Source organism: Eurosta solidaginis, chromosome 4 (assembly GCF_040869045.1).
Source record: "Eurosta solidaginis isolate ZX-2024a chromosome 4, ASM4086904v1, whole genome shotgun sequence".
Taxonomy (NCBI): Eukaryota; Metazoa; Arthropoda; class Insecta; order Diptera; family Tephritidae; genus Eurosta; species Eurosta solidaginis.
Genome location: NC_090322.1, coordinates 269,692,756 through 269,718,229, shown reverse-complemented (window position 1 = coordinate 269,718,229; position 25,474 = coordinate 269,692,756). Strand labels below are relative to the sequence as shown.

Genomic DNA, 25,474 nt, shown 5'->3' with positions numbered 1-25,474 from the left:
TTCCAATGGCGTATGAAATATATAAATATGTACTCTTTGAAAAACAAGTTGGGGACATGCACCACCCCTCCTCCCATTTTTGGATCGCTACACCAATAGTATTGGTATCAAGATCATATACATAGACCGAAGTGTAGAAAGTTTTGAAAAAGATGGCGAGGCAGGGTCTTTGTAATATTGAAAAGTAAGCAGTGGCACCATTCCAAAACGCTTTTATAAATCGTTATTACTCCTATTATATTAGATTAATGATTTTTGGAATATTGCTCAAAAAATCAAAGTCACAGAAATTTTGGACAAGCGAGATAGCTTCGAAATTATTTTCAGTATCATTTTGAATTTTCGGAATGATTTGGAGACTGTTTTCGAGATGATTTGGGAGGTATTTCGGGACAGTATCATTCCGGAATCATTCAGAAATATCTCGAGCTAAAACATTTGGGACTATTTCGGTACTTTTTTCAGGTACATTACCGTAATATTTCGGGATCAGTGAGCAATGCATAGCCTAGGTTTATATAGAATGTATAGCTTTAACTTGTAAATAAATAAAACTGCACCAAAGGAAGTTATTTCAGTTATTTTATGTGATGCGTGAAAGGAATAAGATCACACATCAAAGCGCTCTAAGTTGATTAATTGAAAATATATGAATTTGTTTTAATAAGAACAGATCGATATCAGCTGATGACACTCAAAGAGGATTGGAATACAAATCGCCACCATAACTAACAAAAATTATATAGAATGTATAGATATAGGATTAAAGTTGAAAAAATAACGTTTTTTCCATCATTATCCTTGCACCAGAATCGTTTATAAAGCAATTCGTTCTTTTAATTTTCTATTGCACTGCACACTTTTGCTCTTCTGCTCTTTGCACACATTTTTGTGCATTTTGTTTGTTTACGTTCTTTTTTTGTATTTACACAATTTTTGCATTTTGTTCAAGTATATACTAAAAAGGAAAGAAACAAAGCCTAAAACATATTCCTCGTTGTAGAAGCAAAAATATGTACAAAATAGCAGCAACTACAACTTGAACGTGATTAATAGTGCCAACAAAAGCACACCAGCACCAACAATATTACTGCACACCGCTGAAGTGCATCCGAAGAGCACTATAATGGTTTCTAGTCCCGAACTAGGTGGCGCTGCCGATGTTTCAATAGCAACAACAGCGTTAAGAGCAAGCAATAACGATAGTATGGTATTATTACCCATAGGCGATACAACGAATGCCCGCCATACTTCTTTTGTGAGTGCAATACATGATGATTCGGCACCAAATCCATCAGCTAAAAATAGGCGTGACTTTGAATGTAGTGATGATGATGGCAGCTCAAACACATCAAACCCAGAATGTACGCAAGCAAAAGTGTGTTGGCGGCGCCAACACTCTACATCCCAATCACCAACAAAACCTATACGACGACAACTATCGACGCTGTCCAATGCTAGCGATAAAGTAATGATACTCGGTGATACAACACCAATGCATAAAGCACCTATTGTGTCGCTTAACAACAACAATAGCACATGCACACCAAACCCAACACATGCTTGCACAAGCACCTTTCAATCACAGCCAGCTGAGACAAATGTATTGCCATTAATGGATTCAACAAAAAATATACCCTTCTCGCAATCACTAACACAACAACTACCACCAATACCACTACCAAGGCAGACAAGTATAACACAATCACCAACATCTGCACAATCACCAAACACCACTATAACAATGCACTCAGATTCAATATCACAGTTAGCAATACCCTTAATTGAAAAACAACCGTTTAAAACCACCACCACAAAAACAACAATAGTAAGCACTGAAAATAAAAAAACGAATAAAAAAGGCTACAAAACTCATTTTATAACATGCTGCGATTGTAACAATCATGCACCACCACCACAGCAAGCCGCACAAGCGAAAGGTGGCGGCGCCATTAAATCAAAATTAAAATCAAATTTGAAAAAAATGTTAAGCCAAACATGTGTGAATTGTACAAAATATACCCATCAAGCAAACACCAGAAATGTCAGCATCAGTATTTGGGGCCAAAATAAAAACAACACCAACACCAGCACCACCTTCAAAACCGATGATAATGCATTTACTAGTTTTTATGCCAACGATTGGACTTCGTCTCACCAAAAAGTGCATGTATGCATGTGATTTTTATTTGATGAGTGCCTGGTTTTTCAGTGCCAAACTCCAGTTAAAGTTGACTATAATTTAACCCTGCCACTTTGGCCGCTTAAAGCTTGAAACACAATGCCCTGACGCCGCGAAAAAAACGCGACGAACATCGCCTTGTCAAAAATAGAATCCCCATAATTACATGAAGGTGAACACAATGAACACCAAGAGCGAAATTTACGCGACGTCATTTTACGACGATAGATTTATTTCTAGGGGTTCTGTTCCAAGGGTTCTGCTGTTCATTTTTTTAAGTATAAAAAGAAGAAAACATAATATCCAAACACACATTTTTTTCTTTACATATAATTTTTAATTTAATTTCTTAACATTTTTGTTTTGTTTTGTTAATTTCTTAACATTTTGGTCGTGTTTTAGCAGTCAAGTGCTAAAGCAGAGAATTAAAAAAGTTTTAATTGTTTTCATCTTTATTTCTAAATAATGGCCACTCTGAATAAACAGCGTCAATTTCGCCCGGCATTGTGTTTTAAGTAGACGAAATGTCTGGGCGTAATTTGAAAAATGTCATCGCCCGACGCGGCGTATATCGTCGTCGCTCGGCATTGTGTTCCAAGCATAAGTTGAGATCGAACAAAGTGACAAGGTTTAACTATAGTCAACTTTAAAGCGGCAGTTACCCAAGAACGTACGAAGAAAAAACGTGTCAGCTGACACGACCTAACTTATGAGTGTGCAATGTAAACGAAAACTCACCGACGTTCAACGCACGCACGTATGTACGTAGCCCGGAGCGTAGACATCAAAACAATTTTGATTTTTTCCGTAAGAACGTGTCAGCTGATCGCTCTCTCACAAGACGGAGTTGCCTCTTAAACATTTTGTGTGCTATGTTTGGACCAATTGCAGTTATTATACAAAAAGGCCTAATGATTGTTTAAAATTTTGTTGAATTATGCTAAAATTATTATATAAAGTTGGATGTTACAAATAAATGAACTAGAAATTCTTATTCAGTATTTGTTTCTGCCATTTGCACCATCAAAAATTGTAATTCCAAAAGTTGTAAACAATACACACACAAATATGTTATGTACATGTACACAGACGCACACATTGATTCCTACGGGCTTGAGAGTTCGGTCAAACGTGCTTCGTACGACAAACGTCCGTACGTACGGCACACGTCGGTGGGTAACTGCCGCATAACTGCCGCTTTACTGGAGTTTAAACTCGCACTGAAGAACGGGGCATAAATAACTGTAATATGTGCATACATCAATACTCATACAAATGTTTGTATGAACGCTCAACGAATGAAGTTTGAGTTTTAGCTAGCAAACGGAAGTTTCAGTTATAACCCTAGTCACATATGAACATATATAGATATCTATATGGCTACTTGCGTAAACAAAAAAAAACATATTTTTATGTATTGTTGATTTCCGTTTTTCGAATTTCTTCGGGCACCCTGTATACCCCATTGTTCTTTTAAAACATGATGCTGTTATGTATTTGTACAATTTATTTTGCATTATTTGTAAATATGTAAAACAAGCTTTAGCATTTACTTTTGTTACCGCAGAATATTTTTATAGAATATTTTTATTTACTGATGTGTAAACATCTTTGCTCAAGGTATGGGAGAATCCTAAATGTATGCGTACGGTGTAAAGTGTAAGCGTAGTCTTTGTAAATTGTTTGCTACATGGGGGATTCATATGGAATGTAAATTCAAGCGTAGTGTGGGGTATTGGTGTACAGTACGGAGTAAAACACAATGTAAGGATAAGTGTAGTCACTACAATGTAACGTAATGTGGGAACAATGTACATGGTAGAGTTGCTATGAGCGAAATCAGACAGTAAAACAAGGCAAGGCAGGGCAAGACAATGGAAATGAAAAAAATAGAAGGGAGGGAGGGGAAAAGAAAGGTTTATTATAGGTGTGTTATCGACGAGGTGTAGACGAGTTATCGATTTGTTATCAAAGTGATTTATATTTGTTTTCGATTACTAAGGTTACCGACAAGCTATCGATTTTTTATCGAAGAGCTATCTGTTTGCTATCGAAAAAATACCCACTTTTTTATGCGGTTGTGCATATATGCCATCACGCGATTTTTGGTCATTTTTGACAACGTCGTACATTAATTCGGCTTTTGTGCTTCAGTCGGTACAAAGTGATCCCCGGCCTTAATATCCCAATTACATTCTTTGAAAAAAATGTCATTCTTCACACCGTTTATTTTGCAGGAGGTAGGGTAGAGGAGGGGTTGTGTTTGATTATAAAATGTAGAATATATCAGCAAGATTCTGAATCATAATCTGTATGTTTTCTCGTAGTTACACTATAAATTAAATGCGGTCCTCATATTTTGTTTGCTCGACTCTCTTCAGCTCTCGGTGACAATGGTAAAAGAGTTCAAAAAGGTAATATATAAGTTAAAATATGAGAGTATTCAGTCTTTATAAAGTTATGGGGGTATGCTTATAGATTTGAAACTAGAACGGAAGGCATAGAATGTAAGTAAGCGAAAATGTCAATGCTACGTAAATTATTTCCTTTCTTTGTGTAGAATTTCATGTTTTAACAGGATTTGCTTGCAACCCTGCTTCTATCCAAGAATTAAAATATTATACTCAACTTATTTATCTAAGGAATGTGTACATAATATTTAGATACGAGCATTCTTAACTATTCGTAATTACATTACTTAACACATGAGCTTCTAATACCTACCTATGTACATATTTATACTTAAATGTATTTCTTTTTGACATAAAAAGTTTTTAGCGAACTATGCTTTAATCATAAAAACTACATGCAAAACTATTTACATACATACATATTTATTCGTATTATACATTATTCGCAAAGAGCGTATATTTACTTTACTGTACGTATATTTACTTCAATTTATTTTTGTAACGTTTTTTTTTTTTTCAAGGCTTTTGAACCAGTGGACTTTTCAGCAAATCCTGAATACGAACCCCACTTTTGCTGGTATGATAAAACGTTATTGGATGCTGTGCGCTCCGACGAGGAGCATGCGCACAATTTTTTTCGTTTACTTGCGCTGTGTCACACCGTTATGCCTGAGTACGTGGAAGGCCGTCTTGAATATCAGGCTCAAAGTCCTGACGAATCTGCGTTAGTGTCAGCAGCACGTAATTTTGGTTTCGTTTTTCGTTCACGTACGCCGAATAGTATAACAATAGAGGTTATGGGCAATCGAGAGGTAAGCAAATAATTTAAGAACTTACCTATGTACATACACACATATGTATGTTAATATATCTAAATTATGAATGAAATGGTTTATGAAAATGAAATGGTCCGAATCTCAAACTTGTAGGTACTATCGCATATATCCCCCATTCAACCGGTTTTTTTTTTTTTGCAGTTTCTTCCTCAATTTATCAAATAGAAGCCTCAAATTTCACCACATTCTTTCGTATATGGCATAGTATATTTTTTTCTAATCGTAAAGATAAGTCGTACATATAATACATATCCCATGCGACCGATTGTTCAGATAAGAAGCTTCCCATCTTTTTAGCAGGTAGAAACTTACAATTTTAAGAATGAATAGAAGCGAAATTTATAAACATGTCCGTAAAGGTGCATTAAAAAAGCGGCAGTAAAAACGGGACTTATCATTTTTGTGACTTAAAACAAGAGAGCTACTGTCCCAACATTGCCCCGAAACAGCCTCGAAATGATTCTTCACCGAAAGGATATTTAAAATTAGCCCGAAATGGTCCCGAAATAGTCTCGATATGATTCTGAACTAACCCGAAATGGTTTCGAAATAGTCTTGGAATGATTCAATTCTTTACGCATAGGCAAAAGTTCCCGCCCTGTCTTCTCCTTATGGAAAAAAACATTTTTCATCGCCAGCCTTTCAAATAGTATATAATCATGCTCAGATAAGAGGTTCATCGTCAAAGCTATTTTATGTAACAACAAGAACTGTGAAATCTTGTTTGAGAATTACCATTCAATTATTTACTTACGCGGCGGCCACCGTGGTGTGATGGTAGCGTGCTCCGCCTACCACACCGTATGCCCTGGGTTCACACCCCGGGCAAAGCAACATCAAAATTTTAGAAATAAGGTTTTTCAATTAGAAGAAAATTTTTCTAAGCGCGGTCGCCCCTCGGCAGTGTTTGGCAAGCGCCGGGTGTATTTCTGCCATGAAAAGCTCTCAGTGAAAACGCATCTGCCTTGCAGATGCCGTTCGGAGTCGGCATAAAATATGTAGGTCTCTTCGGAGGTTATCGCGCCTTACCTTTATTTTATTTTCTTTTTTTTTTGTTTACTTAACATTTATTGAAAACGTCACTTAGTTTCTTTAAATGTTTCATATGTATATTATGTAAGATAATGGCTTTGACGGAAAGTACTGTTAGGAAGTGCAATATATATTCTTAAAGAAATTTTAAGGATCACCCAAGAAAATATAATTTCGAGATCATATATGGACTATTTTGGGATGACTAGGAGCAGATTTGGGTAAATTTTCTCACTAATTCATGTTTGTTTTGGATATCTGTCCGGAAATGTTTCAGAACAATTTCGAGATCATTTCAAAACTGTTGCCGGAACGCTTACAGAACTTATTCAGGATCATGTTGCGACTAACTCGGGACGGTTTTTCGGGATTATTTGAACTATTTCAGGATTGCTTTCGGGAATATTTTGGGATAATTCGTGAGCATTTCGGAATAGTTTTAAATATCATTTCAGGACAATTTCAAAATAATTTCGGTATTTTTGTTGGGATAGTTTCGGGAATATTTCGCGATCTGGAAAATTTTCGGGATGTTTTTGGCACCGATATATAATTAATCTGCGAGTATCTCCAAATCTCTCATCTCTCAGATATGATTTTCATAGTTATTTCGAGACTATTAAGGGATCAGTTTAAGATCGCTTGGGAACCATTTATGTATCATTTCGCTATTAGATTGGATTAAGATTCCATTATCGGTTCTTTGTTCGAAAATTTTTTTGAATCCAGTTTGGTTGCGTCATCCACAATATTAGTAATAAATTTCATTATTCATAGGAGTATGAACTTCTCAATATTCTCGATTTCAATAATGTGCGCAAGCGTATGTCGGTAATATTAAGGCGGGGCGATGACATTTTATTATACTGTAAGGGTGCTGACAATGTGATTTACGATAGGTTAAGTACTAGTCAAAATGATATTAAGACGCGTACTCAGGATCACTTAAATGTAAGTTGTAACTGAATATATTTCCAAAAACGAACTTCTATACATAGTTCAAACAAATTGCATGTAGAAATTTGCTGGTGAAGGTTTACGCACGTTGGTGCTTGCCGAACGACATATCGATGAGAGCTATTATATGGACTGGTCGCAACGACAACAAATAGCAGCGATTTCTTTAGATGCACGCGAAGAGAAACTGAGTGCCATGTATGAGGAGATCGAAAGTGAATTAATTTTGGTGGGCGTGACGGCGATAGAAGACAAATTACAAGATGGCGTGCCGCAAACAATAGCAAATCTGCAAATGGCTGGATTGAAAATTTGGGTGCTAACTGGTGATAAGCAAGGTAAAAGAATATATCTGAAAAAGAGCTGCCGTCATCTTAAAATGCTGAGAACATTGTGAATTCATACTAGTGGCGAATGTTTGAAAAAATCGTTCACAATAGTAAACAGCCTGGATCACCTGTTGAATAGCTGTTCGTTTACTCATCACTGATCATTTGCTCAATAGTGTTTTTCAAACATTTATGTAGACGACTGGTACATTGCGCTACTCGCATATTTTAAAATGTTTGCTCAGCTGGATGCTCATATTTGCAGACATTTAAAAAAAAAGCAAACATTTCTTTCATTCGCTGGCTACTCGCGACACAAGTTCTCCCTGTTAGCAATTATTTGACAGGTAGGTGTGCAATGGAGGAATAGAAAGGTTTTTTACTTGCATGTATTCACAATGGCTGAGAACGACGATGACGATTTTTATTTATCGATTAATTTGAAAAGAAAGCTGATACGATCGCGCTTAGATTTAAATATAAACTTCGTTATTTTTTTCTAGAAACTGCTATAAATATTGGTTATTCATGTCAGTTATTAACTGACGAATTGGCCGATGTATTCATTGTGGATGGCAGCTCGGTGGAGGAAGTCGAGAAGCAGTTGCGTCAATTTCGTGAATCGGTGCGAATAGTTAATCGATTTAGGCCTACACGTAAGTTTTAACCATCAATATGAAATGCATACAATACTAATTAACACCTCCAGCCACTGCCCCAATTTTTTTTTATTTTAATCATTTTTTTATGTTGAGCCACCAGCTGATAGGACGCTAATAAATCAGTATTAGAATTCGACCGATGCCATCGGTTAAACCGTGGGACTGGGCCGATGCCGATTAGGTTTTTCTGCAAGCTCTAGAGAAAAATTGTGATGCTAAGATTGAAATAAATATTTGCACAAGAATATCGAATTAACATAAAATAATGTAAAGAAGGACATTCGATGAAGAAAAATCGGCCAAAAATTAGGACGATGCCGATTAATCGGTCAGACTCTAATCAGCATTATTATAAAACCCGATATGGCCCTCCGAAAAAAATCCTACGCGTTGTTTGCCTAATCTTCATTTTTAGTAGCAATAAGGATTGGTACCAGTAGTGGAATGGAAAACTCTATTCCTGTATATGTCTACATGGGCTCTAATTATTTCGTCATATTTAAAATAATAAGCCGACATCTGCCGCATTGCTCAACTTTTGGTCGACTGTTTCTTAAGGGAGTCATCGACATAGTCCAGCGAATTGAAACGCAGCGGCTACGTTGACTAGACCATGTTATGCGAATGAAATATTACGCCCCGGTTAAGAAGTTGTTTTTATCGGAACCCGCCTATGGAACCACAGGAAGAGGGCGGCTGCCACTCCGCTGGAGGGACCAGGTGGAAAATGATTTAAACTCCTTTGGTGTGACCAAAGAATGCAGTAACTATATAAGTAAAATGTTTGCTTTTGAAACAGGTAAATCGGAAACTATTTGGCCCGGTCCAAAAGAGTGTGGCGCCTTTACGCCCCCCGTTATACTTTTTATATTAGCGGGACTCATTAAATTCCTTAGAAAGTGTGTACACGTATAAATTTACCAAGCGAGTAAATGAACTGTCAAATTTTGTATGAAAAATCAGTTACATAATTTGTATAAATTTACGCGCACATTTCATCATTTACACGCGGTAAACACAAAACAATATGGGAATGAGACAATTCGAATAAAAATTATCTGAATAATAAACCTCGTGTGCCAATGACACATGAACCAGATACAGATAGAGATTTAACATGCAAATGCAACAACAATGTGGTCCGTATCTGGTTCATGTGTCATATGAACACGGGGAAAGTGTTGTATTCGGTACACCCAGAGACAAAACAACATAAAATCAAAAAAAAAAAACGATATTGATTCAATAAGAAACATTAACGATAGTCTAGTAATGTCGAAAATTCTTATTTCAATACAGAACAACTTTATTTTAATGTTGCGCAATATTCAATATATTTAATATTTTTCGGCATTGATTTAATATTTGATTCTTATCGAATTGAGTTGTCGTCTTATTGAATCAATATGAAAGAATTATTAAATTAATAGTGAGCATTGTTGATGCAAAACAGAAGCCATATTAAATTCAGAATGCCAATTATTAATATTAAATGAAAATGTTATAAATTAAAAACGTACATTATTAAATTAAAAACGCACGCTATTAATATTAAATTACGAAATTGTAGACCTCTCCCCCTCCTTTACTACCCCCTTTAAGGTTTTACTGACTTTACAAAACCTTCAGTACAATTCATATATCATTTTTTATTTGTATTCTACGATTTAAAGATCTTCACTTACCAAACTCTTGTGAAATATAAACACAATATAATTTTCAAAAGAGAACAAAAATTCAAAAGATTTTATGAAAATACAAAGTAACAATTCTGCTATATATTTTTATCTGACATATGTTTTACCATTGCATAGCGGATATAGATGTAGAGGCGAAGCATTTAACTCTGAAAATGTTTTTATTTCTAAACTTTCCTTTAAAGATCCAATTTCATACGATTGGAAATGTGAACAAAATTTTTTTATGAAAACTTCTTGACATAAAATATAAGCTATGGTATTTTGATACAAAAACATTTTTATTTTATATAACTTAAATGCGCTGATATGTAAGTTGGTGGACAAATAATAATTTTTTTTGTATTTCGTTCCACTATAAAGAAGTTCATAACAATATTGTATTCTTTTCAGGTCGATATCGTATGTTTGGGTCATTTTAGAGAAATAGTGTTGTTTGGTAATATCAATAAATTCTTCTGATTGAAAGCTTATGATAGGTTCGATTCCATTTCATCCAAAAAATTTAACAAATCCTAAATATAGTAGACAAAAAAATTAAAATTTTTACCAAAAAGTTGCGCTTTAATTACTTTATTAAGACAGCCATGGACAATGCATACATCTAGAAGAGGGGATGGCGCTGGATATGGACTATTAATATTAAGGCTGCTTTGTTTCACCCATTTTCAGAGAAAAAATTATTTCAAAATGCTTGAGATAGGCTGCGAAGCGCTTCTTACCTCTTTCTTTCTCCATGCAATGAGCTTGCTGCGAAAACCGAACCGGTCGGTGGAATAGCCTCCTTTATGTCATCCTGGTCTAAATATTGAAGGCTTTCAAGAGCTACCTGCGCATCTACACATATATATATACATATTTAAAATTAGAATTTTTTAATATTAATAATAATAGATAAACTTGCTTTGAAGGTACACCAAAACTTTTGATAATGCATGATCTTTCAGCCATTCGATCATTTTTTTTTCTATCTTCTTCGTCATTGGCTTCATCGATGGACACAGTATTTTGGTCACTTTCACTGAAATTCACATTTTCTAGTGCAAATTCTTCAACAATTGCACCTTGATCTTGCATTATTGTCACAATTTCACCATTTTTGGTGGATAAAACACCGTCTTTTAAATTTAGTTAAAATTAATATCAAAAAATTCTTAAAATAATATGGTGCAACATTAAAAAAAAGTTATTTCAAAATTATTTTCGAAACAATGAATAAATACAATCAAATCAAAGTTGAAAATTGTTAAATTAATGTATTTCATTGGCGGCCACCGTGGTGTGATGGTAGCGTGCTCCGCCTACCACACCGGATGCCCTGGGTTCAAACCCCGGGCAAAGCAACATCAAAAATTTTAGAAATAAGGTTTTTCAATTAGAAGAAAATTTTTCTAAGCGGTGTCGCCCCTCGGAAGTGTTTGGCAAGCGCTCCGGGTGTATTTCTGCCATGAAAAGCTCTCAGTGAAAACTCATCTTCCTTGCAGTTGCCGTTCGGAGTCGGCATAAAATCATATAGGTCCCGTCCGGCCAATTTGTAGGGAAAATCAAGAGGAGCACGACGAAAATTGGAAGAGAAGCTCGGCCTTCGGAGGTTATCGCGCCTTACATTTATTTATTTTTTTAATGTATTTCAATATTATTTTTCCTCTAAGTTGAAAGTTATAGAATTAATATGTCGCGTTCTTGTTTTTACAATGCACTTTTTGGCTCAGTGTAGGTATTCCTAATTCGAAAAATATTTATTCGTTTATTCGAATACAACTTTTCGAGCTTCTTCGAACGTGCCCATAGCTTAGAAGTCTTTTGGCATATAAATACATCTTTGGAGAATAGTTCCGAGAAAAAACAAAATACTTTTATGTACCTGTCGTTTTTTGCACAAAAACAATACCACAGAAACCCCTACTAGACCTATTAATCTAAATGAAATACATTTACACACTTGTTTTCTAATAAACAAAATTCTAGAGTATAACGATTATCGATCCTGATATCTCTTGCTTAAAACTCTAGCATAACTTTGCTTACATAAATATAACTGAAATAAATGAATATTAGAAAAGCAACCCCAAACAAACAAAAATATACGCACATATATATGCAGCATACATACATAAATATATGCATGTACCCTGCAAAAATCGTTGGATCATGTGGTCCACTGGAGTACCCTGCAAAAAACGCGAGTACTCCATGCATGCATGTATGGAGTACTCGCTATGGACCAACCGAGTACTCCAAAATTAACCACAATTCATACAAAAAATATGGTCCAATTAACATTGCGATGTCCTAGGACTGGACCATATACTCCAGCTTCGCATTACATCAGAGTAATCCATGGAGTACCCACAGTCCAATAAACACCGTGTAGTGATTACAATCGTTAAAAACGAGCAATGATCGGCTTACAATATGTTCGTGTAGAAACATGAGTTGGTCCATTGCTGCATAACTGTGGAGTATAAATGTAATTACTCCAGTGGACCAACGATTTTTGCAGGGTACTTACCATTATACTCCACTGTAATGCAGCAATGGACCAACTCATGTTTCTACACGATCATATTGTAAGCCGATCAGTGCTCGTTTTTAACGATTGTAATCACTACACGATGTTTATTGGACTGTGGGTACTCCATGGATTACTCTGATGGAATGCGGAGCTGGAGTATATGGTCCAGTCCTAGGACATCGCAATGTTAATTGGAACTCGGTTGGTCCATAGCGAGTACTCCATACTTGCATGCATGAAGTACTCGCGATTTTTGCGGGGGTGGGATAAGTATGTAGGTATATTTTTGCAAATCGAATAGATCGCGCTAAAATAAAGTCAGTCGAATGGAGTGCCATGAAGAACAGCAGCAAGAACAGAAATGCATTGCATCAATATACCTTCAATCTTTGTATTGTAGCTAATTTTGGGGAATTTCTGATTATTATGCACCTTCTGCTAACGTTCGAATCGCTGAACTGTCGAATAAATAACTCAAGTAATCAGTATAGCAAAATGTTCTTTATTTACAACTCTCCTGTGGTAGTTGTACTTCATAATTACAATATTCGCGCAGTTCAATAATAGCGTGTTAAAATCAAAGTGATCTCAAAAATGTTTGCATGCGCGAACTTCAGTGGAAAGCAGCGGAGCTCCACAAAATTCTAGTAGCTCACTTCTACCACACCACAAACTTTAACACAATTTTTTACATAATTTAAGCACACAAATTACACTGATTTAGTTTAAGAGAGTAAAAATGTTAACTGTGATCACATTAGCTGAATAAAAAGTGTACAAATAATTGTTAAATAATAAATACAGACGGTGGTAGTTTAACAAATTCTACTGTGGTAAGTGGTAAGTGATGAATGTGACCTACTAGAATTTTGTGTAGGTTGCTTCACCGTGCAACATCTCTACTTTAAAATTGTATCTGGTGATCTATTATTTCTCTGCTTGCGCTGGCTCGTTCGCAGATTTCTCCTAACGTCTAGACTTTACGCGAACAGCTGCTTATTTATTTCTTCTATATGTAGCTGATATTCACATTGGTCTTCTAGTTCTATGCGTGTGTATGTGTGAGATAATATCTTCGCTCTTAGCTTCCCCGTTTGCATATATGTATGTACATATTTAGTAGCAGCATAGTGATGTATTCAAATAATAATATTAGCCACAGTATCAATGTTACGGATATAAGTATGTTAAAAAAATTACTAAATACTAGAACATAAACTTAAAATTGTATCTTACCTACTGCAATTAAGTTCCTCTAAATGCTATATATTACAAAATTGGCAAAGTTTGTATATTTTGTTTTAAATATTGAGCTTGAATTTTCTAAAAGAATTACGTAATATATACTTAATGTTTGTATAGCCGTGTTTTTTTACATGTACGTACATCTACATTTGCGGGTAAAAAACGTTTATTATCATGTTTAGGAGACGTATCCAGCGATAATTATTGAAGACTCGGGCTGTGGTTAAATAGCTCACTTAAAAACGGGTGTATAGTGTATAACTTATAGCTGAATCGGTGGCAATGAATCATGGACACACACACTTTTCGGTTATAGAAGTAGAGAGTAGTGTAGAGATAAAATGGAGAAACACATTTCAGTTCATAAAATTATGCACTTGTCAGTACATATAAAGTTTAAGCGCATATGTATGTATATAATAAGGCGCGATAACCTCCGAAGAGATCTTAGTCCGAGCTTCTCTTCCAATTTGCGTCGTGCCCCTTTTAGTTTTTCCTACAAATTTGCGAGACGGGACCTACTTGTTTTATGTCAACTTCAAACAGCATCTGCAAGTCAAATGAGTTTTCACTAAGAAGCTTTTCACGGCAAAAATACGCTCGGAGTACTTGCCAAACACTGCCGAGGGGCGACCCCTCTTAAAAAAACGTTCTTCTTATTGAAGGAACTTGTCTCTAAAATTCTGATGTTGCTTTGCCCGGGATCTTTGGTGTGGTAAGCGGAGCACGCTACCATCATACCACGGCGGCCGTGCTTATTTTAAGGATCAACTGTGAGTGGCGCCACTTGCTAAGGTTTACAATGGTCACTTATCTATAAGCTATCGAAATTTTCTTTTTCTCAAATTTTAACTGAAGTTTCGCCTCTCAATAAAGTCCACGGAGAAAGTGTAAACAAAATTCAGCTGTTTGGCCAATTTTCAGTTTTCGCCTACTCACATCATGTTTTTACCTATTTATTTTACAAAATATTCACAGTTATCCATTTTACTGATCACCTCTAGGGTTGATATCCTCCAGGTAAAATCTAACTTAACTGGAGGTGGTGAAAACGATCCTTAGCCTTTTCACGAAAATCTTTCCATGATTACCAGCTTCCCTTCTTCTTTTTTTTTCGAACCACTTTCATGATGTTTAAGTAATTTTTAATTTGGGTATGGCTTGATTTGGCAGTGGCTAAACTTTTTAACTTATTTATAACTAACTAATAATCGCATTATTCTTAAAAAACACAACAAAATGCATTTTTTTAGTAAACCAAGCCCGCAATAAATCTTTTCTATTTATATTTATTTTCAGCGTTAGAGCCAAATGTTAATCTGAATCTCAATTTAAATGGTACTAATAGTGCCGAGCATAATAATATGTCTGTGATGTATGGTACTGGATTTCGTACGCAGGTCTCACCACCGCCAGCGCCAGCGATATCGGTTGTTACCTTTAGGTGGGATGATGACAAAATTAAGCATAATAAGGGCGAACCGGACAGGTAGAGGGAACTCCAAAACAAGCGTCGCACATTTGCATATACACAAACACACACAACTCCCCCTACTCTCTTCTCTACCACTTCTAAGATATTAATCTCTTTGCTACCAACTCTCTTTTTATTATTTCATATTTTTTTTATTTCTTAGTCTGGAGGAATTTTAGTGTACTTCTTTCTATAAATTTCTTGTACTTAAATGCTTGAGATTGACTTGAATTTTTTATTTTCTGTTGTTTAAAATTTGACTTTCACCGAACTTCCCATAAACTTTGCATACGTAAATAACCTGATTTGGGTATTTCTTTTAGAAATGTTTACGTATTTATATATTTTTATATATGTCGCTAGGATACTTCTTACATATATCTTTTTAGTACGTATATATGGGTTCTTTCTATAATTTAAATAGAAATTATTTATTGGCTAAAAAAAAAATGTATGAAACCGCTGACAAATGCTGTGTAGAAGTTTCCAATAGTTACCGAAATTATACGAAGTTATACAAATTTATATTTAAAAGAAGAAAAATGGCAGCGATATTACCTTGTTACTCTGCTATTTAATACGAAGAGCCCAATGATGGAGAACACTAACTTTTGTCGATGTGACCTGGCGGAGGTTCAACTAACGATCTTTCGCTAGCGATAACGATTGTGCTATTCACTAACTCAGTTTCGACATCACTAACGGGGCGATAATTTTATTAAGTTCAAATTAAGAATAAGCGGCCTCACAGCTAATGTCAATAAAAAAATTTTAATATTCTCCCATTATCAAGCGACAATAGCTGATCGAATATCGATAAAAATACAATCTTTAAAAATCGAAATAGTTATATTTATCGATTTGTTAACATAGAGGAGGCGAATGTCGTAAAAAAAGTTGAAGAATTCACGCACTGCAGACTCAATGGCGCACAGTCATAGTGGAAATAAAATGGGTTTTATATTTAGTTACAGCTTTCTTGACAGATAGCTAAAAAAAATTATGTCAAAAAGCTGCAACTAAATCTATTTAAAACCTATTTTGTTTGGACTATGACTATGCGCCAATAAATATAGTAATTTTCAGTGTCAATAACAACTTTTTATCGATATTCGTTTATCTATAATCATTATTATCGCTGAATTGTAGACGGGTATTTTCATTTCTTAGCAGCATTAACTGTAAAACCAATTTTCTTCCACTAATGCCGCGTTTTTCAGTGCGAGTTTAAACTCTAGTTAAAGTTGACTAGATTTTAACCCTGCCACTTCGGCCGCTTAAGCTGAGATGAGCAGCAAAATTTTATGTTATCGAATAAGGTGGCAAGGTTAAACTCTAGTCAACTTTAACGAAAATTTACACTCGCACTGAAAAATCAGGCATAAGTATGTTCACTTACACACGCGCTCTCTCAAAAAGTACATCAGTGCGTATGAGTGTTATATTTAACGGAGTGAGAAAGTATGTGAATCATGTGCGCTAGCTTTCGCATGATGGCTCGTATATAGCAAAATTACTGTTGTCTTGGACTGCTCATAACTCAAAAAGTAATAAAGAGATCGATCTACGATTTTGACCAATTTCTTAATAAATCATAAAACAATATTTTTCTTTCGAGTTAGGGCTAGGGGGTTAGAGGTGCCTCCATCGTTTTATAGAACACAAATATCTACATATCGACCTTTCCTAATAGAAAACTCGTTACCTAAAAGTTTTGTTAACAAAGACAAATTCTGTTAATAAGGCTGTATTTCAGCGAAGTCAATAATAAAGTCGTATCTCAGTAGGCCGGTAAAAATGTTGTAATTAATTACAAAATTTTTCGACAGAAGAGATGTGAACTAAATTTGGATTAATTTCTTTTCACAATTCTTTAACTACTCAAAATGCTAAACTGTACTACAGAAAACAAAAACAAAAATAATAATTTAAATTCAAAGCTTTTTTTCACAGCAAAATAATTTTTTCAGTTATTTTTGTTGTAAACGTCCTTTTTATACACCCATCGTGTCTACCACACAATAGGTAACTGTGATCTCTAACCCTGAAAACATCGTTCAACAAGCTTATGAATCACTCATTTGCAATACCTCAATGCAATTAGCAGTGGGGAAACCGAATATTGTGTTCATTTTAAGCGAGCAAAAGTCCGATCGATAGGTATTCTCAAGAAGCAGTGCAGGACATTCAAAATATTCCAAAAAAGCTAAAAGTAACGCTAAAATATTTATTTAATGCTCACGAATAGTGTGTGCATGGTTGTTTTGTTGCAAGTATAGCGCGAGAATCCGCAAGTGTCATTTTAATTGGTGATATTTCAAGTGTAGGCAAGTACAAACGATACTATTCAAGTTGTAGTTACGTGATTTTTTGATTTGTATACATTTCTGGTGGGTTCTTTGCTAGTTATACCATATACATACATATATATGTAATACTCATATATTGCTAAGAGAAAATGCTCGCAATGAGTATTAAATTCGAATTTGAACAGCAATATCCCAGCCAGCACTTTTTGAAAATTTTGATCAAAAAATATTTAAATATCATACCCCAAGATGATTAAAAACGTTCAAATTTAAAAGCATTTTCTGTTCGAAAATTAACGTATCGTCGGGAGATAAATGTACCATAAATGTGAATATTCTTGAATAACCATTTATGATTCCTATTTCGAAACGCTTTTTATTCATATTTGAGATCATTGTAAAATTGAGCTTTAATAGTTTTAGAGTAATATTTGACTGCTTTTCACAGTCATTTTCTGATCATATTCGTGAATATTGTCACGGATATTAGCATCCCTAAGCTATACCATCACTAAGGCGATGCTAAGCGATGTTCACGTCAATAATCAAATCATGTATACACATATATAAGGCAGCCGAGAGATGTCACACACAGATGCATTTACTTATACGCCTATGTGTGTGCGAGAGACTGTAAACTACAAACTCACATACATCTGAGAGACGCTGAAAAGTAGAAAATTGTAAACAAGTAGAAACTATATGAGAACTATAAACACTCGAAATAGTTGGTAAGTTCTGGAAATAGAAGAGCCTAGATGTATGCAGCGTAAACTATAAAAGCGGCACAAGCGAGTAAAATGGAATTCAGTTTGATTTGAGTTGATCAGCAGTTACGACTAAGAAGATATCTAGCGAGCAATAGCACTATTATTTTGAAAGTCAGTTTCCTTTAAGATATCAGTTTGGTTATTAAGCTATTCGTTGCACATTTTGAGTGTTATTGTGAAGTACTTAATAAAGGCCATTTTTTCCATCATTCAATATTGGAGTTATTTATTCAACAGTTTAGTGATTCGAACTTAGCAGAGGATTGCAAATAAGAGGATTTGCAGAAAAATCGTTACAATTGGTGTCAGAAGAGGAATTGTTGAATAAATTCCAAAGGACAACAAGGACATGGCAAAGTTCGGTGAATTAAAGATCCAGCAACTAAAGAAGGAGTTGGAGACCCGTGGATTGAATACAAGCGGCGTTAAACTTGAACTTCAGGCACGGCTACGAGAGGCAATGGAAGCAGAAGGAATTGATGTGGAAGAGTATGTCTTTCACCTTGATGGGGAGGAGACAACAAAAATTGAAGAGAAAAACGAAACATCGCAGACGGTTACCAGCACAGATTTGAACATGATTTTGGCTGCAATATCTGCTCAAACATCGACAGTGGCTTCTCAACTGGAATCGCAAAAGACAGATATAAAATCTCAACTGGCATCTCAACTAGAAGAACAGAAGACATATATGGCATCCCAACTGGAATCGCAGGAGACACGCATAACATCAAAGATGGAAGAACAAGAGGAGCGCTTATCATTGCAGGTGGCACAAATGTCTTCACAGTTAGAAGCACAGGAAGCAAGGGTAACATCAAAGCTGGAAGCGCAGGATGCAAAAATCGCTCAATTTCAGGCAGAAGTCGATGATTTGAAGGGTCGTATGGAGCAGTTACAATTAAATCGTCCAGCAGTTTCAGCGAGTAATCCAAAGGTAAAGACACCATCCTTTGACGGTTCTGTTCCTTTTCAGGTCTTTAAGCTACAGTTTGAGAAGACCGCAGCAGTGAACCAATGGAATGCTGAAGATAAAGTTGCAGCTCTGTTCGTGGCACTGAAAGGGCCTGCCGCGGAAATCTTACAGACCATCCCAGAGTACGAGCGGAACCATTACGAAACATTGATGAGCGCTTTGGAGAGACGTTACAGAAGCGAGCATAGAAAACAGATATTCCAAATTGAGTTGCAAAACCGCTACCAAAAAGCAAATGAGACATTGCAGGAGTTTGCTTCAGATATTGAAAGATTGGCTCATCTTGCAAATGCGGACGCACCCGTGGAATACACTGAAAGGGTAAAAATCCAGAGTTTCATAAATGGCATACGGGACGTGGAAACGAAGCGAGCTACATACGCGAACCCAAAGCCAACATTCGCAGAAACGGTGTCACAAGCTCTGATTCAGGAAACGGCGTCGCTCCTGTGTAAGCCAGTTTTCAAAGCACGCCGTGTGGAAGTAGAAAGGCCAGAGTGGGTAGACGCAATATTGGAGGCACTGAAAGGATCGCAAAATCGAAGTGAAAAAGTTATCAAATGCTTCAAATGCGGGAAGTCCGGTCACATAGCACGTCATTGCGATCTTGGTCTTAATAGTTCCAACAATGTGGGTGGCCGTAAACGCAAAGCTGGAGGAGATGAGCAAGAGCGAGTAAGAGGTAGAGAGCTAGATCCAGCTATTGAATGCCCTGTGATATCTGTGTCGCAGATTGGAAGGAAATCAAGCAGTCTTACCGTCAGAGGGAATGTGGATGGCAAAGAACGAGTACTGACTGTAGATACGGGCGCATCTCATTCCTTGATCCGATCTGACTTGGTCAACAGGAGAGTAAAACCGTTACCTGGAGCAAATTTGCGTACGGTCACTGGCGACTATAACCAAGTTCAGGGAGAAGTGATATGTGAAGTATTGATTGGGAAGGTCATGGTTCTACACAAATTTGTTGTGGCGGAGATTGTTGATGAAGTTATATTGGGAGTGGATTTCTTGGTTGACCATGACATCAAGATCGATATGCAGAGAAGGGTGATGTGTTATGAGAACCAAGATGTGCCACTTAACTTTAGTTTGGAAAAAGGGTTCAGCAGTAATCGGGTACTGGTGGAGAAGACTCGACGAAGGCCACGAAATTCAAAGGTAAAGGTTGATGGAACAAATGGGCCAAACAAATCAAAACCGAAGGTACCTGTGAGAGAAACACTGGCATTGAAAAGCCCTAACGGACGTACTGAAACGAAGAAAGAATGCAAGGGTGGTTTCAAGCCAAGGCACACTACTGTTGTGAAGCGTCGGAACGATACTGATTATGCAAAGGAAATCCGTCCAGCGCAAGCTCTGCGAAGTAGTTCTTCATTGGTCAAGCAACAGAGTGCGAGGGAACGATCCAGGATAATGAGTAGTAAGATGAAACACAGGTACGACAAGGAAAATAATTCGAAAGGTTTCTTGGCGGGAGATTTGGTACTGTTATACAACCCTCACCGGCGGAAAGGTGTTCCATCCAAATTTCGGTGCAGTTGGGAAGGCCCGTACAAGGTTGTGAAGAAGATCAGTGATACCATCTACCGCATACAAAGCATTGAGAAACCACGGAGTAGAAGAGTGGTACATTTGGCGATGCTAGCAGCGTTTAGATCGAGAGATTTGTCTGATCGGGACGATCAGACTTAGGTGGAGGGCAGTGTCACGGATATTAGCATCCCTAAGCTATACCATCACTAAGGCGATGCTAAGCGATGTTCACGTCAATAATCAAATCATGTATACACATATATAAGGCAGCCGAGAGATGTCACACACAGATGCATTTACTTATACGCCTATGTGTGTGCGAGAGACTGTAAACTACAAACTCACATACATCTGAGAGACGCTGAAAAGTAGAAAATTGTAAACAAGTAGAAACTATATGAGAACTATAAACACTCGAAATAGTTGGTAAGTTCTGGAAATAGAAGAGCCTAGATGTATGCAGCGTAAACTATAAAAGCGGCACAAGCGAGTAAAATGGAATTCAGTTTGATTTGAGTTGATCAGCAGTTACGACTAAGAAGATATCTAGCGAGCAATAGCACTATTATTTTGAAAGTCAGTTTCCTTTAAGATATCAGTTTGGTTATTAAGCTATTCGTTGCACATTTTGAGTGTTATTGTGAAGTACTTAATAAAGGCCATTTTTTCCATCATTCAATATTGGAGTTATTTATTCAACAGTTTAGTGATTCGAACTTAGCAGAGGATTGCAAATAAGAGGATTTGCAGAAAAATCGTTACAATATATTTCAATCGTTTTGGTTGAGATTTTTGAATAATTTTTGAATGCCTATAATGCATTTATTCTTCATATCTCATTCAAAATAGGATACTACATAATAATCTTATTTCATCAGGGGAAGAAAGCATGCGAAAGTGAGCTATTCGAACCACAGCTAACTCGCAAGCAAACTTGACCGATATACATAAATACGGATACGATACGGGATGTTGAAGCCGTATCCAGGTATGTCAAGATAGTTTCACTTACCTGGGGTTCAAATAGCTCACAACCTATGTATTGTCCAATCATTGTGTATTTTCTGGGAAGCTGAAGGGGAGAAATGGTTGGAGAAATCTTCGTTCACGAGCAGCATTACATTATTTTTGTCTTGAAGAATATCTTTTGCATAAATAATAAAATTTTTATATATTTTTTCTTGGCTTCATGATTGAAAAAATATGTGTATGTGAAAAAAATAAAATTTTTAATGAAAAGTAAAATTTCAACAAGTATAAAATTCATTATTCAGTCAACAAATATATTCATAAAAGATTCAGAAATCTGAATGAAAAATGATTATAAATTTTAGATCACCTAAAGTAAACACATTTGATTCAAATATGATTCCAAAATGTGATTGAAAAAATATATTCAGTTTTTGATCATCAAAAGTATTCATATTTGATTATTCTTTTTGTTGGTATTTATGAAATATTAAAATTTAGTCATTAAAGGACTTCAAAAATGATTCCAAAAAGTGATCGAAAAATGCTTTTTAGTCAAAAGTATTCATATTTGATTATTTCTTTTGTTCAATTGTATGATAACTCATTATTTAGTCAGAAAGAGTAATCAAATTGTATTGATATGTAGGGAAATTCAAAATTGAATCACCTAAATGCTGAGTGGGATATCGGCACTCTGATGTTTGTGAGTGTACCTACCCTGTTCTAGCAATATAGATGTATTACATATCGTCGCCCACTTGCCAGAAGCATGAATGTGCCAAAATGAAAATGTTGGGAAATCGAGTTTCAAAGTTTATTGCTCTCTCAAAGTTAGAGGCATTAGTTTCTAGTGTAAAAATGTACTTATATATTATACTCACACTAACCTCTTTTTAACTGAGATAATTGTTCTGCTCGCATCCCTTCTATTCTCCGAGATTTAGCATATTCATTTTTCTGGCACAACAAAAAGTTAAAAAGCTGATATATTTTTTGTTAACACATCTATACAAAAAAATTAAAAGTAGTCGGATTAGGTTAATCTGCTCATGCTTTCTATGCATTTTGATGCGCTGAATCCGAATAAACTATAAGAATTGGCCCAACTGGTAATGGTATGGCCTTAACCCCAAAAGACGTAGAAAAATCACTGCAGATTGATTTTTAAATAACGTTAGGGCCAAGCCAAGACCTGGTAGGCCAATTCCGTTGGCGGGTTGGGATTCGGAGCATCACAGTACTTGGGAAAACAGCCGCGGCTTTGACTTATCGAAAGTATGTATGTAAATGAAAAAAGTTACACATTCAATTCAATTTCATATACACTAATGTGTTTTCATTTAAGATATTATTGCAAACATAGAACTAGTTCTTATTCTCATCAGACTCAGAATCTTCTGAAATGTTGGGTGCGGGAAAAGCGTTGCCCTCAAATTTTTTATAAAAAGAATGATATTATTTTGGTATAACCAGTTTTTCACACAATGTTTCCAAGTATTCTAGTTTTGATTCGGGAAGAGGCAAGGGCTTCGAATAAACCGGTTTGCCTTCATTTAAACAACTATTATTTTTAGGATATTAAGCTATTAAAAATTCTTCATCGGTGTAATTGTTTTTGAAGAATACCAGGCACGTATACCCGAACGATGGAACATACGAATATGTGCTGTTCTTATTTTTTTCAAAAATTGTAAAAATTGTTTAGCCATATCAACGAATGTGTCATACAATATGCCACATTAATTTTTCTGGCTCAACTTTGTGTGATTGAATTGTACATTCGTGAAAATAGCATTGCAAATTATTGGGGTTTCCATGTAAGTAGGAAGCTCTAGATTTATGTAGAACCTAAAGAATCTAAAGGGTAATCCAAAGAGGCATCTAACACAAAATCGGAAAAATTGCACATTCATGCTTCTGGCTAGCGGGCGACGATATATGGCTATAACATAATTTAAAATAAAATAAAGTTGCTGATTTTTTTGAACTCAATGCCAAATTCAACTAAAACCATAATTTACATATTTATTGGTTTGTAATTTTATTCTTTGTCGATATTTTAATTTTGAAGTCATCCTCAGGATCATTAGTCTGCTCCATCGACCTGATGATGACTTCAGAATAAAGTCGAAATATCAACTAAAAGTAAGATTACAAACCAATAAATAAATTGTGGTTTTATTTGAATTTGGCCTTGAGCTAGAAAAATCAACAACTAAAAATAAAATAATAATAATATAAAGCAAAACAAAACAGTAAAAAGTAAATAAACTAAAATAAGTGAAGGATAAGGAAAATAAAGGTAAAAAAAGAAAGCAAAGGAAAGAAAAGGAATGGAAAAGAAAGGAAAGCAAAGTTAAGAAATGGAAATGAAAGGAAAAGAAAGTAAAAGAAAGAGAAGGAAAGAAAAGGAATTGAAAAATAGTGAGGTCTATAACGGTTTAATTTCAATCACCGGGCGACCTCTACTTTTTAGAATTATGCATTTCAGTTGTTACGAGTTAGTGAAATTTTTGTTTACAATAGTAGTTTCTAATTCCAATAAACTCTTTAAATATTACTTTATTATTGGCAGCGAGTGTAATGCCAATTTCACACAGAGCCTTAATGAACTAATTAGTAAGGTATTCTACATTTAAGCCCTTATTGAACTTAGTCTTTCACACAATATTAAAATCTTTAATTATCTCATTATTGCTTTCTTGTATGAAGTGCAAAGTCTCAATGGTTTTGCTTGGTGTTTCAGAATCTATTGTCAATGTAATAATCGACAATCAAAAATAAATTATTTGTAGTAATTTACGAAAAATATAAAGTTTTTTATTTTTGCAGCGTTTGCAGCAAAAGATAGAGTTTAGGTCGTGCTTCTCTTCCAGTTTGTCGTGCTCGTTTTTTAGTTTTCCTACAAATTGGAATTAGTCCCACATGCATATGCATTTTGGGGGCGTTAATGAAAAAAAAGCCCTGTGTGAAAAGAAAAAATTAATTAAACGAAATTGTGATTTCATTAAGTTTCTGTGTGAAACCGGTCGAAACCTGTTAAATTCAGTTTCTGCAAAATTAATCAAAGTAAAGCAAATAAAAAATATAAATATTTGTTTACAATGCAGGACTCTTTCTAGTGAGTTAGAGTTTGCACTGTGGCCGAACGATATTTTGCATGTTTTATACAGTCTCCAACGAGTAAAATCGTACTTTAAAACTTTTCCACAAGTAAAACTTTTAAGCAAGTAGTTGTGATTTAGGGTCTTATATATTTATTTAAGAATTTTTTTTTTTCGTTTTTTTTAGAAGCAAAGTTTAATGCACTTTTAAATTTTGCAAAATTTTATTAAATACAAATAATTTTCTATCTCAACACAAATTAAAAACGCAAACAATTAATAAATTTCAACAAGTATTAGGACAGCGCAATTCGGGCATTTTCACTATATACATTTATATAAACATATATTTTACAAGGATGATCCCCTCTATTGGTACTTGTTTCGCCCAAAAAGTAAATACATTTATTATTCCTACATTAAACAAATATTTTAACACATTTTTAATAATATTCATTGTTTGTTTG

General features: G+C 35.3%; 1 protein-coding gene across 12 annotated transcripts in view; it reads left to right on the top strand.

The window, feature by feature from the left end:
• ATP8B (ATPase phospholipid transporting 8B) overlaps positions 1 to 25,474 on the top strand; it is a 232,451-nt gene that overhangs the window by 168,787 nt on the left and 38,190 nt on the right. For 10 of the 12 annotated variants that reach the window (XM_067786114.1, XM_067786115.1, XM_067786117.1 and 7 more), the window contains 6 exons: positions 1,004 to 1,468; positions 5,115 to 5,405; positions 7,239 to 7,412; positions 7,480 to 7,756; positions 8,251 to 8,403; positions 15,166 to 15,355. In XM_067786114.1, the coding sequence (XP_067642215.1) occupies positions 1,004 to 1,468; positions 5,115 to 5,405; positions 7,239 to 7,412; positions 7,480 to 7,756; positions 8,251 to 8,403; positions 15,166 to 15,355 (1,550 nt within the window). The remainder of the gene's footprint in view (positions 1 to 1,003; positions 1,469 to 5,114; positions 5,406 to 7,238; positions 7,413 to 7,479; positions 7,757 to 8,250; positions 8,404 to 15,165; positions 15,356 to 25,474) is intronic. The other 2 variants (XM_067786112.1, XM_067786113.1) reach the window with 2 other exon arrangements.